The sequence below is a fragment of the Anopheles marshallii genome, chromosome 3, assembly GCF_943734725.1.
Source record: "Anopheles marshallii chromosome 3, idAnoMarsDA_429_01, whole genome shotgun sequence".
Taxonomy (NCBI): Eukaryota; Metazoa; Arthropoda; class Insecta; order Diptera; family Culicidae; genus Anopheles; species Anopheles marshallii.
The window spans coordinates 3,965,311-3,984,909 of record NC_071327.1 but is presented as its reverse complement, the minus strand read 5'-3'; the positions used below and the strand labels follow the sequence as shown (position 1 = coordinate 3,984,909).

The 19,599-nt window shown below is 45.5% G+C and overlaps 1 protein-coding gene across 1 annotated transcript in view; it reads left to right on the top strand.

Moving 5' to 3' along the window:
* Positions 1 to 18,605: 18,605 nt before the first annotated feature.
* The window catches only part of LOC128716241 (ankyrin repeat domain-containing protein 29), a 144,399-nt gene continuing 143,405 nt past the window's right edge, over positions 18,606 to 19,599 (top strand). Inside the window, exon 1 of the mRNA XM_053811161.1 lies at positions 18,606 to 18,662. Within this exon, the coding sequence (XP_053667136.1) occupies positions 18,606 to 18,662 (57 nt within the window). The remainder of the gene's footprint in view (positions 18,663 to 19,599) is intronic.

The window sequence follows — 19,599 nt, the reverse complement described above, 5'->3', positions numbered from 1 at the left end:
TCCAGAGTAGTTCGGAGTTCTCAGAGAGGTGGTTTAAAATAATTGGAATAGTCAGGAGAGGTCTGGAGTAGTTCGGAGTCTTGAATATTCGGAGTAATCCGGAGTAGTTCAGTGCCATGGAAGCGATTCGGTGTAGTCCAAAGTAACCAGAATTCCGAGCAGTTCGAAGTTACCGGAGTCGTCTGAATAGCTTTGGAGCTTAATCCATTTTTTTCAGGGGCCTCGTCGAGAGTGGATTCTCGATTTCCCATCACTAATTCTCAAGCACGATGTCCGTTACAATTGGCGATTGAGTTTGGGATTTGTTTGAGCGGTACATCAACAAACAAAAAATGAAAGGAAAAACGGAACTAACAGACGAATACGAGCTATTTCCGTGACGGGGGCCGTTTGGGGCAGTATTTGCAACGCAAACAAACCAACCGACGCAGACACACGCACACACACACATACACACAAAATGCTAGTTACGCGTGCTGGATTTCGCGTGCAAACTAGGAGCAAATGGATGAGGTTTTTCCTGAAAGATGGCCATTTTCGGGTGGAAATACTAGTTGGTGATGGTATAATTTCACGGTCCCTGGAGAGAGAGTGAGAGCGAACGAGCGAAGAAGAGTGTATGTAAGTGAACGGATATGGAGTGGTTCTGCTCCGATTTCCTTTCGGTTTTCCGAATCGATAGGAACACCCGGATGCTAGCGGGGAGCGAGCGAACCAGACCCTGATGACGGAATGAATGTGTGCAAGTGTATATGTGGAGGGCTGCCAACCGGTGGGTTCGGTGTGGGGAGGACAAGATTTATGCTCATCGCTTTTCCTGTCCCGTTGCTGCACCTCTCTGCACAACCAGCACAGTCCGCGATCCTGACAGATCTGGAACGATGGCGAAACCCCGAACCGCCGAGGTAGAAAAGACAGTCAAGGTTTCTAGGCTAAGCTAGGCGTACGGGGAAAACAAAAGGCCAAGGAAACTATTCTGCGTGTTGTAACAGCAGGAGCGGGAATGATGTGTGGTCGGAAGGGATGGATCCCCACGACGTACGTCCGCCCGTCGGCGGATGTCTCGGCAGAACGTAAGTTATGAGCAGATAATTCCCGTTTAATTTTAATCTGTCGGCGTTTGTGCCAGCAAGTCAGCAGCGCCATAACTAAGCCGATCGAGACAAACCCGGGCGAAAACGGAGGATTTGTTTCACTTTCACTTGGCACCGGGATCGCTAAAGTTTTTCTTTTTATGGGTTACAGATGTGCAAGGGGAACCGATTCTTCAACGTTAGGCAAACGGTACGAAGGGCCGTTTGCCAAAACAAAACAAAAAACCATACAGGAGCAAGATAGAATACGCTCCGCCCCAAGACGGAGGGATTTGGGATGGCTCGGGGTGGCTCGGATGCTTGAACATCGGGCCGGGACCGCCGGGTGGAATGATAAAAGTGGAGACATGATTCGATCGTTTGAATCATAAGACATCCGCCAGTAAATCACGGTCGGTTTGACGGAAATGGCGGCATAAGTTGGTCGGTACGGGTTTCCTTTCTTCCTGTGCAGCGGTGGATTGTGCCATTGCTGGGCCACCCTTGCCCACTCATGCCCTGCGTTGCGTTAGGTCCGGACAGTTGCCAGTGTGTTGGGCGTGTGTGCCTCTGGGTGTGTGGTGCCAAGCATCTCAGGAAGCATAAACCGACATCTATGAAGGCAAGTTTCGGCAGAACTTTTGCCTACGTCCGGAGGTTTAAGGGTTGAGATTTTGTTGGGGAAATAAAATAAAAATTTTCCAGCCCTTTTTTCGCCGAGCGCCGAGCGAGTAGTTGGGGAGCAGGGTATTTTTGGGATGCAGGAGAGCAATTGCGCATTATGGGAAAAGCGTAAAAGTTAGAGCCCGGGAAAAGCCCATAAATTGTATGCATATGAGCATGGTGTCTGTCTTGTGGCGGTTGGGAGATCCCCATTGCACCCACTTCTGCGTATTTTCCGTGTGTATTTATGAGCGTGTCTGGGTGTGTGCTTGCGTCAAATAGTCAGTAGGTTGGCGTTAGTGCCTTTCAATGCTGTAAGATTATCTTGCGAAGGTTTCAAAGCATAACAATAGAGACGGTAGACAGAAAGAGTGGCAGCAGCATGAAAGTAGATCCTGCCGGACATGAGGCGGACACGCGAGCCCGTCTAACCGCACGACAACGTTGGCACGTGGTTAGCGCACGCGGCAGGCGAAAAATATGCTTTGGGTGTTCGTTTGGGGAAGTGTGTTCTCACTTTTCACCCCAGAGAAAAGTACGGCTGCTGATGACCTAGATCTTGGGCGTACATCAAGCCCCGGAACGGAAGTGGTGGAGGACCCGGGAAAGTTCCACGGAAAAAGGGCATCATTCAGGATTTGGTCCTGGAGTGTTCGGGGTGGCGGTGGAGCTGAAGCTGTGGCTCCCACCCGAGCGTGAAACAAATGGTAAACTAGTCCGCCTTCGCCGATGACGACAATCCGATAAACACGTCGTCCTTTGTGTGTGTCGACGACTGGACGATCGCTTGGCCGGGAAATGTCACTTTCGAAGTCCAGGCCGGAAGAGTCCGGAAATGGCCATAAAGTGAAAGTTAACTGATAATAATACAATAAAAGTGGAGGGCAAATAAAAATCCTTTCTTGACCAGCACATGCGGCCAAAAGCGGCCCCTTGCACGCACCCTTCGAGAACTTTATGGCTTTGTTTTTGCCCCACGCTTCGCTATAAATCGAGCGAACGAAGCGATCCAAAGCGGCTAATAAGAAGCTGGTCAGATGATTCCTTTTCGGGGAGAAGGGAAATGGTACGGTGTGCGCTGACTGACTGCCCGACGCTGGCGAGAAAACGAAACCATAAATTTTGTGCTAAATTTTGAAGAAATGAAGACGCGTCTGCTGTGTGCAAGATACGAACGATAGTTTTATTTATTTCCGCTTTACCGATTCGCAAAAGCGCGATTGTTGATCGGTTGTAGCGGACCTTTTCGTCGGACCTTCTTCCAGCCATCACTTTGAGCGTCCCGCTGAACCGGAAGCTGCAATCGGCGCCATTCGATCGAGAGCAAAGGTGTTGGTGTGGCTTTCGTTTAATATGCTAATAGGGTGTGCAATGTTTTCGATTGACCGAATTTACCGGCTGCCGTCGCTGGGTATCGAAGGAAGTGTTGAAGATTTATCTCGAACTCTCGGAGCCGCGCGTTGAGCACCGCCGTGGTCCGGTTTCGGTTCGATGTCATAAAGTGTGCAAAGTTTAATTGGAAAATAATCAGTTGCCGATGATCATCCGGGGGCACACGCGTATGTGTGTATTGCAATAGTTTCATTAAACAACGGCCGTATTAGTCACCACTGTCATGCTGTCCCGGAACGATTGTTGAGTGTAATTAGAGATGGATTGTAATGGGGAAAGATGAGCATTTCTTCAAGAAAGTATCCCGGTTTCCTGTGCACTGCTTGGACGCCCCACAGTCGATGGTCACAACCGGGCAGGTAAACCGGCATATAAATTGATTATGATGTGTATCTTTTCAATTGCGAATATTCATCATATTTTATTGATTTGCTGATAGAAATGTTGTGCCTTTTTGACTGAATCCCCATCTCTTTAAAGCTAATCAGCGACAACTAGGCTTTAATTGCTCGTTGAAATTGCATACTTTTAGGAGTATTGCATGAACTGAACCGAGCACGATAAGCATTGTGTCTTACTTTTCGAAGAATTTTTAAACGGTTTGCTGTAATAATGATTAGTGCTTTGCCAGCTCAATTACACATTCATACACATTATATAAATGGTATGTGATTAGATAAATGTGCGCCTAAAGCTATGCAAATATTTTTTCCCTCATCGTTGTCCATTAGCCGGCGTGTAGTACAGTAACATCCTGGATCGACAATTTTCCTGCGTTATGGTCCAAAGCTATCTCCCAACCAACCGCTTTCACTATGGAAATCGATCGTAATAATATTGATTGCATACTTTGAGGCGTTATGAACCCCAGCCGCAATGAACCAGTCTCAACTGAGCTGCTTGTTTTATAGACCCTTTTGTTTATAGAAACGTGTTTCTAAAGCACACTGTGTTGTATGAAACAACAAAAAATAAATAATTATTAACTCGTTCATGTATGTCTATAAAGTTAATAGGGCTAATAAATATGGGAGGGAAGTAATTTGGCCCCTTGCGAAACGGAACTATGTGTCGTTTTTAAAAAGGGGAGTCCATTGTATAGAAAACACGTGAAAAATCTCCTATCAGTAATGTTCTCCTAATTGTGCATCTCGTCTCACGATGGAAGTTTGGCAAGGGTCTCTTCGGGGGTGGACTAACTGCGCGAAAGCATGCAAAACTCCGGGTGACGTGTTTTAGAGCACGGAACACAAACGGATGAAATGGTAACGAAGCCACAAAAAGGAAGTATGTTTATAGCCGGCGGCAACACCAGCACCCGGTTGTTCGCATGTCAAAGATCCATGTTCCGCAAACGAAATGGAACGAGTGTACTTGCAGGCGTTTGAAACCTCGGGATGGAGCTTCGGGAGCAGAAGTGTGAGAAGGTGGAAGTATAATCACACAAACTTCACCGGTGTTTGGAGGTGTATGGCCGCACGCGGTACGGCTGAGCCAACAAACCAACAAAACATTGAATCGTTACGCTCAAATTCACTTTCTACGAGCGATAATTTCTTTCTATCGGTTTCCCCGGGGCAGTGCCACGGGTGCCGGGTGCAAACACGGGGTGGAAAATTTTCATTTCGTTGCACTTTGCAAAAGCTCACCGCACCGCACACTCTCCCGATGCGCAAAAGGTGCTAGTTTGGGTGAACGTGAACGGACATTTTTCCTTTTCGTGTTTTCTCGCCAGTTGTTTTGGGGGTGTTTTCCATCCCCGACATCACTGCATGTAGGTGCAGTGTCCTCCTCTCCACATATGTTCCATTCCCCATTTGCCGAAGAAAGGCATCGTGTGCGATACCATCATGCATGATTGGCTCCCTCGGGGCAATCACACACAAGAAGAAGAAGAGAGAGAGAAAAAAAAGCAAATTGCACAAATGGCGCGCGAAAAAAGCCGTGAAACGTTCGACGGGTGCAATGAGGTTTAAAACGGCGCAACGTAAATGGTAGAAAAACGGAGCCCCGGCAATGGCGAACGATTGGCGCAAAGAGTCAAAGAGGTAGAACGAGTGTGTGTGATGATGCCGCCGGCAGTATGTTGGAGATAGAGTTAGTGCGGTTTGCTCGATCGATTTTAAACTCTACCGGCCCAAGGTTGCTGGGTGTGTGAAGGGCCACGAATTAGTGTGGTCGTGTGAGAAAAGGGCTCACAAAGTGTGGAACTCGTTTCTAGCAAAGAAGTTGAGATTTTTTTTTATTAATAAATAACTTCTTGTAGATATTAAAAAGAACACTTATGCTATACGCATTGCATACAGTTAGGCGTTTCATATTAAATTAAGCTTGTGTGCAAAAAACATAAATGAAATTGCTAGTATGATAGTTATCTATCTAAAAACGACGAAAAACCGTACGATACAAATTGGCTATAATTATTTTATTGCCATCACTGTAAAAACTGGCCAAAGCGGAACGAATGCGCCCGTGAGATCGACGAAACCCTCCCCACAACCGGGCGATGTTTAAAATTGACTTCAAATCGTACGCCTCATTCGTTTTCTATTGCTCCCCGTTTGGTAGTTGTGCATCTGATTTGCCTGCCCACAAAAAAACCCCACCGCTTCACGGCCAATTCTCGGAATAAAGGGCTTGCAAACAGTGATAAAAAAGAAAACACGAGAATGGAACGAATCATGGAGGTTGTGTGCGAACAAAAAAAAAAAAACACGGAAAACATAACTAAAAACCGAACAAGAAATGGAGCTCTCTTGTACCGCAATGACTCCCTAACGACAATTATCGCTCATTTAAGTGTGGCCGGCACATGCTGCGTTCCGGTGGCTTGTATTGTTTTTTTTCGACCGCGCACGGTAAACGCTGCTGATGATACTACCGTTGTCGGCGGGGTGATTGTGATAATTTGCCTCGAATTGAAACCGTTTAAAAGTAAAAACAAAACTATCATAAATGAATGTATTTGTGTGAGTGAATGGGTTATGAGCAGGCAAAGAAAAGAATTGCGGATCGGGAACAAAAAAACGGCCACAAAAGCAGCTCTTTGGGTGTGCTTTTGTTTTTATGTTGCTTGTATCCAACGTGGAGCATAGGGTGGTAGGAAAATAGAGGAATAACAGAGAAGAACGTTATGGGCGGCTTAAGCACTTGCTCCCCAAGAATAAGTTTAGTGGGTGCACAATTGTAACAAAAAAACATCGAATTTTTGTTGGAAAATTCAACACCCCAACCCCCCTGGCTTCCTGTGACTACAGGTGGAAATGGATGGTGAAAATGAAATGGCACCGGCAAGAAGCCAAGCATCAATTCGTGCAAAATTGCGCGCAAATTTGCTGCAGTGCGGCGGACCCGATAGCATTAGCATTGGCCCAAGGCGCTCGCGAGAAGTAAAGATGCAGCGGTTCCTCCCTTTTTCAGTACATCTTTCCCCCCTCCAATCCCGTACCAAAATGAGTGGTGCAATTTTTCGCTTTTCAAGTCTGTTTTTCTAGATGAAGGTTGCAGAAAAAAAAGTGCAAGAAATCACACACACACACACAAACACGTAAATGGGTAAAAAGGTGCTGATATGATTGGAAAACGGAAAGGGAAAAGCCAAACGATTCAGCAATTTCACTTATCTTTGCTTGTGGCAGAACGGCCATAGGAGGGTGTCGGTTAGCGAGGAGCTATAGCTTATCGTGCCTGGGAAAACTGAAAAAAGGTGAAAGTGCAAATTTTCCACCGCGCTCGATGGTTTCAGATTTGGGAAAATTGATTCTTTGCCACCCAAACCGGTGGAAGGTGGTGGCTCATTGACCGACTGTGGGTTGGGGCAAACGCAAAAAACAGTACACAAAAACAAGGTTTTGGGGGGAAAAAAAACATGTGGAATTGCTTCTCGTGAAAGATGATGGTGGGTAATGATGATGATTATGACGATGATGTGATAATCACTGATGCTTGCGCTAACAAATTCAAATATGTTACTGTGGGTTCAGCCTTGTCGTTTTTCTCGTTTTCTTCAACCGATCGTGTGCTGTGCAGCGGAAGATGCATGATGCGTGGTGCGAATAGTTCATTATTTTCCAATTTCGATGAATTATTTCTGCCACTTTGCTGCTCTGCGCAAGATTGATTTGGTTGGTGGTTGTGCGAGAACGTTAGAAGATGGGTCGTATACCCGTTTGACCTTTGTGGAAGATCTCTTTAGAAGGAATGTTCACTTTTCACACTAATTGGAACATTGCTCTTGATGGTTAATACATCTACGAGCCTAAAAATACAGTAATAATTTATATTAATTGAATGAATTCAATTGAAAAATGTACTCTTCGTGTCAAATTGTCTAAAATATATCAAAATATCCTTTTGGTATGATATAATGCCAAAATTTATGCAATCCGCATGATAAAACTGCTTGTTATGCCGTGTTTCGACAATTTATTCGTTTCGTCTATTTTATTGTTCGTTTTCTCGGTTTATGACACAAATATATTGATTCGTGACAGTTGAGAATGATAAATTAAGACTATTTCAAGAATTCAATGGAAATACATCAAATGAAAGATGTCCTAATTAAAATTGCTAGAATTTTCTTTGAATGTGCAACCATTTCACATGCCTCAGTTGAGGCCGTTAATGTCGTTAATGTTTATTCGGGAATACTCAATTCATGATCGTAACTCATGCAAGGTGGATTAAAAAGCATGCGCCAAAGACGTTAGGAACGGTCTTAACACAGGGATTAGATGTGAAAATGAATGATGTTTCGTGTCGAGATGAGACACATAGACACATTTGTTGATAAAAATTTTTTGTTACATTTCTTGTACGGTTCGATGATGAGGATACCTTATGCATGAGGTATCTTCCGTTCGTTGACGCTATTCATTCAGAACGGCTACGGCTGCCAGAGTGAGGCGAGTTTGTCATCTTTGCTAATCCTTTCTGTCAGTCCTTCGAAACTTGCCGTCGGTTCCGTCATGTCCCACGAGATGTCCTACAATTCGGAAGACTGGAGCATACAAGCGAGCGAACGCATACACAATGCGCACAGTGACAGCGACAGCTCCTGCTGGAACTCTTCGGTGAAGATGATGGTGGAAAAGTATTTTAAATTTTGAACGGATCATTTAACATTCATCTGCTCTGCGCAGCGTTATTCGCCATTGAGTTTGTCGTGTGACGAAGCGGCACGTCATGAAATTCGGGTGCGAGTAGAAGCGATAGCATATTACATCAGTCACTCTCTCGGGGTGGACCTCCACCTAAGCAGGGTAATTAATCTTCATTTCGTGTACGGTCGGGAAACCGTAATCAGCGGGACTACATTTCGGGATCTACGAAAAGAGAGCCGCCCGCCTTCGTTCCCGGTGAAGCGAGCGAGGGAAATCCGCTATCCTGGAGTGTGTAGGCTTATCGGTTTGGAAAATGTATCAATCGCCTGCCAACGCTGTGTTGTGGAGCTGGTTGTGGCCTATCTGCTTTTTATGGCTGCAGTCCGAGTGACCATGAGCGCCCGCAGGAACTGTGTGCGTCCGTCTACGTACGGTTTAATCGAGTGAAAATGAGCTCAGCACCACACTGAGTAGGATAATGATCATTAAACGAATTTCTTTCGTTTTATATCAGTTGGGAGAGAGAAAAAAAGCAAACAATCCGGAAATAATGCAGCGCGCGCTGAAATGCTTTCTATTTATAATGTGTAACTTTGCTTATATCAGTTGTGGCATCTTTTTTGGAGGTACTCGCCAAGGACTTCCCTCACAATATGTGTGGTATCATTTAGTTTTAGAGGTCGTTTCTTCTTTGGTATCAGGTGCTGCTGTGGTATGGTCCTGTGCTAGCTGATCGGCAATACCCTTCAGCAAATCGCCGAATACGGGTGCGTGGATCAGTTTGTCTACTAAATGTTTGGCCGCCGACTCGCTTGACACGGTCGATGTAGCTAGTAGAAAGCGTTTAACGATGAAAGTAAAGATTAAAGTTTCTAGCGAAACACGAAAATGATTTGTTTTACTTACCGCAGGCGAGAATTGCAAACGCAACTAGCAGAACGATTGTAAGCTTCATGGCGAATGCGAGTGGATTGTAGTACACCAAAAACACTTTGTGCTATGGAGAAGCACTTGGCGATCTTAGCTTTTATAGGGAACAGCTCAGTAGTTAGCTAAGAATGGGAAACTTTTGTCAACAGCGACCGCTTCCTTTGTAGTGACCGAAGGTAAATTAAAGTTCTGTAATGTGTTTTCATTGGTTACACATCGGAAAAGGGTTTGATGTTAGGTTGAGTCAAAGCGAAAAAGCTGATAAACAACATTAATTAGCATTATTGATGCAGAAATTACCATGAAATGTGTGGCTTTATTACTTTTCTCATTGTTTGGCAATGCTTTGCTAAATTGGCAGGTCTGTGGTCTAGAATAAAAAAAAACCCTTGGATAGCAATCAGATACTGGAGGCATTCAAGAATTTGTCTCATTAGAACGCAACTGTTTACTTCGGCAAAACTTTCAACCAAAGCGCCATTCTACCATGCGGTAGAAGTGGTTTACATAAAAAATAAATATACAAATTTTCCGCACGACAACATCGCCAAGTAAGCGCTTACACTACGTCACCATAAAACATCCTCGCCCGAAGAGGATGGAAGGTAAAGCATTTTAGTGATGGAAATGCGCTGACAAACATTCCCGGCACGGGCGTTTGCCACACTCGAGAACCTCAAGGAAAAGTAGACAACATTTCTTACGCTTCGTTGCGCGCACTGCACATCGTCATCCTGTGGGTTGTGGTGGTGAATTGGGAGGAAACAAAAACCTTGGGGAAGGACTCCGTCCCATCGTTTCGTTTGCGTTTTAGTGTGTGCCAACGTGCGCGAGCCCATGGGTTCGGCTGTGTAATGTTAGCAAAAGTCGTAAGTGTTCTCCGGAGGATGATTTCTGGAAGAAGTATCACCACTCGGAACTGATGTTTGGGATGTCAATTTGAATTTGCTACTTGGCAACTTCCGGTGGTGTATCCGTTGCACACAACCCTCCACTCCCCCCGCCCCTTCTTCCCTCCGCAGCAAAACTTTTAATATGCACTGTAGCGATGGAGCGAACTTTAGTAGTGAAGAAGGTAAACAAATTTTATGGAAAAAATGTGTAATTTTATCCTTTGCGAAATGTTGAGCTTCAGCTCGCCGGATGCTGACGTTTGGCCGTAACGAAACTCTGAGTGTGTGTGCGTATATTTTAGCTACTTACCATGGCACAGACAGCTTCGAGAGATTATTGTACTGATCTGGTTGGCTAATCGGCTGAGGAATGGATTTAAATGTGGATTTTCTTCGGTCGACCAACCGGGGAACCAAGCACATCCGTGTGATACACACCATGGGATGATGCAGCTTCACTTTTGTAGTGCATTACGCTAATCGAAAAGAAGTGTATTAGAGGGTGGAGGTTGTATTTTTTTTTATTCCTCCCAATGTGCTTCATCCTTCAGAAGCAACTTGCCACTCGACTCGAGACAGATTGAGCAAAAAGTCACAGTCAAAAGGCCCGGCGAATGGCTCTTGGTGCTGGAGTTTACTGCAAGCCTGGAAGGTGGTACTTGACTTGTTGTTGTGCCATTAGAAATTCGCTTTGCCCTGGAACGGAGAAAGAGCTAGATTTAATGCGGATTGGAATGTAGACATGTATCAGCCACAGCAAACCTTAAATCTCGACTTTGTAACGATGCAGAGTCTTGATGAGTCGTCGTAGACGATCGTACGAGAATTGATGTAAAAACGGTTAGGCATATACTCTTCCTGTGGCAGGGGATAACATCCTAGTAGGCGCATTCGTTCAGATTCATTTCTGACGGATTCTGCTACCTTGTCCTGCGTTACTGTCATTGCCCCGTCCACCCGGCAACCCCGGCGATGGGATTATATTTTATTTGCAATTTTTCAATCAGCATTAAAATTATGAACCATCAAATGGACAAGCAAAGGGAGGTGGTTTATGGGTTTTGGGGTAGGTTCATCTTCTTCTACGGGTCCCGCACGGGCTTAGACAACGTCGTGAGACAGCAATAGATGTAAAGGGGTGTTAGGGTGGTGTGGGTCTTCTTTTTTTCTCTCGCGCTCCACAAGCCCTCTGTTTCATCTGTTACAACATTGGAATGATGTTTTCCTGTGCGAACCGATGCCCCGAAGTATCATGGTTTATTTATGACGATCGTAAACGAAAGCGAACAGAATTATACTCGTAAAAGCAAATTTCCTACAGTTATTGAAAAGCACACCGTAAAAACGGTGTTCCACTACACGCTGACCGTAGCTAAAGCTTTTTGCCGCTTCGGAGCGCTTTGCGTGAGGCAACACCCCCGAACCATTTTTACATTATCTTGCCCCTTTTTTTCTGGCGTCAAGACGATTGCATTTCTTTAACGCGCTTTGTCGTTTTACTTTGGGGAAGAGTGCGAGCGTCTTGTTTAACAATATTTCACATGTTTGATGGTTGTTTGATGTATGGAAATGAAAGGGAAGCCATTATGTGGCATGCAAAGAACTCCGTAACGGATCTTTACAAGGGGGTGAATGTACAGCGCAGCTTTATGACTGCAATTCTCTTAACAATGCACGAGTGCGTGCAGCATGCAATGCGAATTTCTATTAGTTTTAAGAGGCATGCCTAGCCTAGCTTTGTAGGGAAGATATCATGTGGTTGTATGCTATTCGTGTAATTTGTATCCGGAAATGCTTCTATTTTATTGACACCATCCTTGGAAAACCTTGGAAGTCAAGGTGTTCGGTCATGGAAGCGCTCTACAAAATGTCATCAGCAGATATCTTGTTTAGCAAGGTCAGATTTTCAAAAAAGAAGTAATGAGAGCTCTAAAAAGTAACTCAATAGCAGCTGAGCTAATAAAAAATTCAGGTGCATCAATAGAACATGTCATTCGAGCTATTATAGCAATTGGTAAATAAGATATCAATGTGTCCAATATGTTACCTTGTTTGAATTTAGAATCATAAAAGATCTTGATGATCTTCTTTAACTTGTGCTGGAGAGGCTACTGAATGTATAGACATCTAAAGTTAGATGATAATCTAAAGCCAAATATTTCCCATCATAAAACATCCAAGTAAATCAGCACATTTTTTAATGTCTAGTTTCCATTACCCGTGGCGGTGGCATTAAATGACAAATCATGTAATGCTATTTTACTCCTCGATAACGCTATAAACCGTCTTAATCAATCCGCGGTTGGACCATACGCTGGACGACAGAACACCATCAGCTGCTGCCAATTGTTGTTCGTAAAATTATCGTAAAACACCGCATGAAACAATGCGGTCTGCTCCCGGATCTCCAGCCGTTTTGGGACGGTCGGCCAGACATCGATAAAATAGACATTTTTCTTTATTCATTATTAAGCGCTTCTTCGCTTAACCGTGCTGCGCACAGTCGTTAAACACTGGTGCTTAATTCCCGTTTCGGGTCTGGAGTCTGGAGAATCCAATCCAAACCGGTAGCGTCAGGAGATCCTATTAGGATCGGCAATCGAATCGGGCTCTTTCAACGGCTGGATTACGATCATCGACCACTGGATGGGGTAAGTGTGAGCGTGCGTCATGCTTCTGGAAATTGGAAACCGGTACTCAAAACAACATTATTTTCTCCCGTTTTAGCACAACAAACACTTCAAACATTGAAGAACATTGTCCTCCGGGGTGCGATGTTGTGGATAAGGCCTGCACAGGGGTGGGAAATCGATACCGGGGAGACAAGGAATGGTAATCGAAACCCATAACAACATCTCACCGTTGTTGGGTAAAGAAAAGGAATGTAGCATCCGAGGCGAAGAACCGTACAGCGATCGTGGTGGGACGGTTTGCGAACAGTTAGTCACTTCCAGTCCCCAACATCCAACGACCGGCATCGGAATGGCAATCAAATCGTGTGATTCATGGACACAATCATTCACGGCCGAGGGCAGCCAACCCTCGCTGCACAGTAGAGCAACAACTGTGTCCGGTGGCAGCACTGTCCCGCACCGTATGTGAGGTTGGATTATTAATCGGACATTAATTGGCCATAAAACTACCGGTGCGCCCTCTAAGAGCGCACCACTGGTCGTCGTTGTCGCCGTCGTCATACGCCCATGAACAAGCGTTACAGACAAGAGCTTGCTGTAACAGAGACCAATGCCGATCTGGTAGCTCTGTGGTCCGGTGTAAATAATCACCCATTTTATTTGGACCCGCCCGTGTGCGCTGTCTCTCGTGGCCGATTCTCTACAAGCTGCAGATACGGTGCTACATTTGGCGAACTAAAATCACAAGCAAAAAGCGAGCGAAAGAGGGTGTAAAGTTATGAAAATGGCCAAAACATGCGAAGTGGTGCACCCGCAGTGTGTGGTGCATCGGCATATCAACCAGCTGCAGTTGTTCGCGGGCTGGCGAAACTGATCACCAGTAGTAGGATGCATCGAGACAATGCTCAGCGAAGCAAAAACCCGCGCCACAGATTGCGATCGTGTCAATTGCTTTTGTTTCGACCGCACATTACTTCCTGTTCCTGTGTGTGTGTGTGCGTGTTTGCGCTCATGAACCACCAATGATGGGGTTCTAATTTGATGGTCCAGTAAATTGTAGGCTTCGTTGCAAAGGCGTCTCCCTAACTGGGGAAGTATGATAGATGATGATATTTTTAATGCGTTGACGCTCCATTTAAGCGAAATGTTGGATGTTCATGGCACAGTTAAAAAACTGAGCTCAATGTTAAACAAACAAAATAATCACTTATTAGCACACATTCGCCTTGCCCGTGCTCATGAAGCTGCAGAAGAGTTACCATTATTAAACACGCCATCCAAAACGTCTTGCGATGTAGAGGACCAACCAGACAAAGCGAAAGTAAGCGTTTGCGAAGCCATTGCACCACACCGAAAAACGAACCCGTTTCCGGTCGACACGCTCAGGATGCATAATTGGGAGTTTGGTCGGGTGGACAAAAGAGGTGCCTGTTAAAGAGACCGCAACTTTTCCCGTGCGCCGCACAGTACGACGCGCTAAATGAGCTTCCAGGTCGTTAGTTTTACGATCGGCAAGTGTTTTGTGCGCTGGTTGCGTTTACATTTACGAGCGTCAGGCGAACTGCTCGGATACTACACACGTCTCGTTCGTCGATGCACTCTCACGCTGACCGTATCGCGCTGCCGTGCTGCCGCTCGCCGCTACATAAATCAAACATTCCACCCATTTCGCGCTTTGATTCCGGCCACCTTTTTGGTTCCGGTTGTCTCGCAAAGTTTTTGGGTGCGCACTATTCTTGTTGGGCCGTGGAGAAAAAGTGTGAACTTTCGCGGCGCCACCAAGAGTTGTACCTAGTGGTGGGGCCATCCCGGGAGTTGGGTTGAGTTCGGTGGCAAAGTTTGCTGTGCTCAAAAGCTGTCGGCCACCATTGTGTCGGTGTTCGCGGGCTACCGGAAAACGTTAATGGTTTGTTACCTTGGGATTTGACAGGTTCGCGTTGCTGCCCCACCGAGGGTTTAGGTTAGGTGTACCTGAGTCACGCCTCTGCCAGTGAGAAGGCTTCGAGCGTAAATATGCTTTAGTCGCCGGAGGATCAACCGGGAGAACGTCAGATTCGATTGGCAACCGGTAATAAGATGGCGTCGAGCGTCGTCAGGTCACACCTTCGTGTGACGTGTATCGTGACGGTGGTGGTGTACAAAGGTCCGGGTTTTCCTCTGGCCGTTGTTTTTGCCCTTTGGTAGTGCTGCTCTCCCTGCCAGTGCGAATTCCAGGTCATCTAGCGTTGCATGTTAGTCGAACCTTTAGTGCCGTACGTCCGGTATGCGATCCCCGCGAGGAAAGGAGCTAACCGAATGGAACAGGTTCTTTAGCCCCTGACTTGCCCCGTTGTTTCATCTGCTAATGGGATTTTCGAACGAGATTTGACGTTGGCTCGCCTTCACGCGAAACTCTGCAACCCTTTGTGTGGTTGTGTATGTGTGTGTGTGTGGAACTTGCACCAACACAGCCACATTTTCCCAAAGTGCCAAAAGACCCATTTTCCTCCGGCAAAGGGCAAAGTGTGCTGGTCATGCTCGGTGGCCTGTCGGTTTGGCTTTATATTTGCGGGTTTCTTCACGCTTTGGAGCAAGAAAAACGAACACGAAAAATGCTCCGATGGCGTGTCACTGACAGCAGTTTGTTGTAAGTCACCTTCATTGATGGAATTCCGGTGGAAATGAATTGAGCGAGCTTAAGGGGCGCCAAGTCCGAAAAAAAAATGGAAAACGCTAATGGCGCTAACGATGGGTAAGGTGGGCGGGAGTTGGAGACCTGATCGTAGTAGGTCAGGTTCGTCATTGGGAGCTTTGATTTTGTAGGTGAACATGGTTGGACGCTTTTATTGGGTTTATTCGTACAATTGCTGAAGTACAAAATTCTCCCGGTCCTCTAGGTTAAAGATCCTCACGAGTGCACGGCAAGACTCGTTCACTTACCTAGCACCGTTTAACGTAACTATTTAATATCGCGATGATGTTGTGGACGCCAGCAAGTAGCGGTTTAATTAAATACGAAAAATCCTTGGGATATTCAGTGTGTAGTATGCAAATCGGTTTCATTTCTGCTCCGTTTTCATTAGTTCTACTTTCGTACATGAGGTCTTGATGTTTTGGGAGGCAAAATGTAGCGCTTTGGTAGACTTCTTTCTAACAGACTTCATCAGTAATTTGGTTTGCTCTTGGTGCTTCACATCCTTTCGTTTGGCGGGATGATGTGAGGTCGTTCATACATGCGCGTTACTTGGTATTTTCCAATTAAGCTTAATTACGTCGTCGAATTCGGGCTGGATTGTAACTGTGTGCTTAATTATGACGCGACTCCGGAACATTTGGAGGATCTTGCTCTTCTAAACATCAATTTATTCGTCCTGGCGACGCTTTTCGCTTGCATCATCTGCGAAGGGATTATTCGTTTATTACGTCACGTTAATGTTGAGGGTTTTCCTATTACGTTATAGGCTCCCGTTCGTACATACTGGTTGTTGTGTTCACGTTACCTGTAAATTTCAAAGCCTTGTTAGGGAATACAAGGCAAATAGCTCAGTTGCAAGAGTCTAAAGACTTGTGCAAGAGTCCTCCTACTACAGTTTCGTAAGAAATGGATGTCACCTTAACCTTTAATGAGAAAATTGCATTGGGATTCCATTTTTTTGTCGCTATTCCTCAAACATTCATAAAATAATAACCCAAGGTCCACCACTTTCTGTCCCCAATATTCATCTTCGTCGCCCATCCAGGCTCGCAAGCGTACTACAGCGGTTTGTAAGGCGCAAATTGAATAATGAAATGATTAGTTATCCAAGAACTTACAACTGAGCAAAAAAATAGAAGCGAATCCTCACGACTAGCAAAGAAGTCTTTTTTATCTTCCATCCTTACCAGCAACAATCCTTTCCATTCCAAGGGCTTTTTCCTCTCTTCTGTTCATTATAAATGATCAACGAAGAGATGTTCCTTTGTCTAGTCTTAAATGCATGCAGCACCCAACTCGCTCCGGCTCGCATACGGCTCCGTCTTCCCAGTTCCACCGTGTTAAACGTCTGCACTTGAGCACAAAGAGCACATTCCCTTTGTCCTTATTTGCAATGTCTCCGTCCGTTGACCGTTGGGAAGGCTGGAAAATAGGAAACGGACAGAACGGAAGCAAGAAGATCCTGTCCCAACACTCTTTGCAAACTTATCGGCACGATCCCATTTTCCGCTGACGTTGGACAAACCTGATGGTGGTTCGATTATCATAGCACCTAAGCCATACTGGATTAGTGGTGATCGATTCTATCACCAGGGAGGAAAACTATTCGAACCATTCGAATTGGCTTTTCATTATTTGTGTGGTTTGTTTTTGTTCCATTCTGCTGTTCCCTTCTTCATCCACTTCGCGGGGAGTAGCTGTTTGTTCCCTTAAACACACACTTGTGTGAACTCTTTTGAAGCTTTACCATTGTAATCGAATGGCATTCTATCTATTTTCGTTTCTTTTTTCGTTCTTTTCTGTTTAGGTCTTTTTCTCTCGCATTTGTTTGCGGTGATTCGTTTGTGTAAATCATCACTAAATTATTGTTTGCTACTCCATTTTTCTTTATCTTCCCACTTTCACGCCCTGCATACTTTCAGCTACCATACATCCAGACACACCGGCTTACCTTACCGCCCGAAACGACCGTTGAAGGCGCCAACTTGGCTTTTGGATTTTTTTTTATTTTATTTTCGCATCGCAACGGGTGCAAAATTTTTAACATTAGTCTAGCCATGCAAACATACCTTCCACGCCAGCACCGGTCGCAATGGACTAACAATCCCTCACACTTCTCGTGTGTGCTTTACGGGGTAGGGCTCTGCATTCTAAAGGGGAGGCTGACGGCCATCACCCCGTTCCCACCATTTCCTCCTCCCCTTTTGCCACACTGCTGTGTTTACAAACCGTCGCTCGACTGTGGCTTTGCCCGTTGGCAGGTCGGTCACACTCCGGATTGTTGGTTTTTGCCGCCACTGTCTCGCTTTGTTCTGGGTGGGTTTGAGTTACTTGATACTAGGTTTTTTTTTGTTGTTGTACTTCCGAACTCATTGTTGTAGTAGTAAAAGGGTTCATCGTTTACTTAGGGATTCGCGCTTCGTTTCGCGCATCAAAAAGCAGACTCTCCGTCCCTCCGCTAATGCGTATGCAGGCACACATACACGGTGGTGCACCCATTATAATTCCATGTTATTACAAAGGTTAATTTGCTATTACAATTAAAGGTCACGCGAGGTACATTCTTCGTCGCTGGTGGGCTTGTTCGGTGGAGCCGGATATAGGTGTTGCTCTTCCGCCTGTCTAAAGAAGCGTTGTGAGGTTAACTTCTCCTTGGTTGCATTTCTTTTGTTGCTCTAAGGTTGAGGTTATGTGGGTGCCTTTTTTTGTTTGTTTGCTTATGGAAAGTTACTGTTGCGTGGCAAAAGAAGCACCGCGGTTGCATGATGATGCACTGATGGTTTTTTATTCCTCAATCATTTTTTTTAAACGTTGCTAGATTACGGGGATTGGAAATTGTCTGAGTATGCAATAAAAAGTGCAAAGGAAGAAATGGCAGGTCAAATTGTTGTTTATTTTCATCATAAGGAGCTTTACATCATAAGTAGTGTTCTGCTGAAGCGACAATGACGAATTGTGTTTCTATATAGAGGTGCTTCGTTGCTGTCATAAAGCATCATAAAGCATAAAGCATCAGAAAATGTATAATCCACCAGGCGGCTCCATTCGATGCGCGGTACTCCCAAACTGACCCCCAAATAATTAATAATCCCATTCACACGAGCATTGTCTGATGGTTCTCTTTTTTCTTCTCTCCTTTTCTCTCTCTTTTTTGCATTTTTTTTTGTTTTGCAAATAAAAAAATATTACAGAAAGAAACCCTTTCGGACGTTCAGCTACACCTGGCTGCCCTGCGTGGTGACGAAATGTTGCTGAGACGAGTGCTGGACAGTGGCAAGGTGCACGTCGACTGCCGTGATGAGGTAAGCGATTCTAAACAAACGCACCGGCCGTTGGTGGTGATGGAGTTGGTGTACATAATCCCACTTACAAACAAGGTATGGCGCCGCAACTGTTCCTCCAATCGCTTCCCCACGATGGCTCCCTTCCCCCCCAGAAAGGGATGCAAACAAACAGTTTGCTTGTGCGGTTGGAGACGGCCGTACCGATTATCCCGCATTTAGTACGCATAGGGGAAGCATAAATTGGGGGTGCAGTAGGACTTTCCAGTCCATGAACGATCATGGGCCGCGGTCGGCTTTTAAAAACAACACGACGACCCAACCATCCCGTTCTGGGGGATTAAAAATGAGCGGAAAAGGTAACAGGAAATAACTCACCCTCCTGTTGCAACGTTGTGTCGTTTTATTTTTTGTTTTTGGGAAGGGTGGAAATTGAAATTAGCAACAGACATAGAAGAACCGGACGTACCCGGACGTGCGCTTGTTAGGTGCATGAAGAAAAACTCGCACCACCACACCCGTTTGGGGTGGGGGTTGGGGAAATGATCGGCCACACCAAGAAGCAGGAAACCCTGGCCGTGCTGGCTACGGTTTGTGCAATTTATAATCATTAGCGCTATCACTCACAATCACAATGTTTTGCTTTTTTGTTTTCGTCTCCCCGACTCACCCAAACGCCGCCGGGGGCCTCCCAGACATATCCGGGTTGTTCCGCCTGATTTCTGTCACATTGTTCCGCAACCTCCGCTCACACTGCACGGAAAGGGATAGAAATGGAGTAATAAATTTTCCACGGTGGATATATGGAAAAAAGCCGGGGTTGTTGCTGGTTGCAGTGCGGGAAAAGTGCAATGATAAAGTGTTTAGTTTTTCGCGCCCGGTAGCTTTAACCGACAACCACTTCCGATGGTCACGCGGTGACAAACGTACACACGCCAGCAAACGGTGTTTGCTTTTT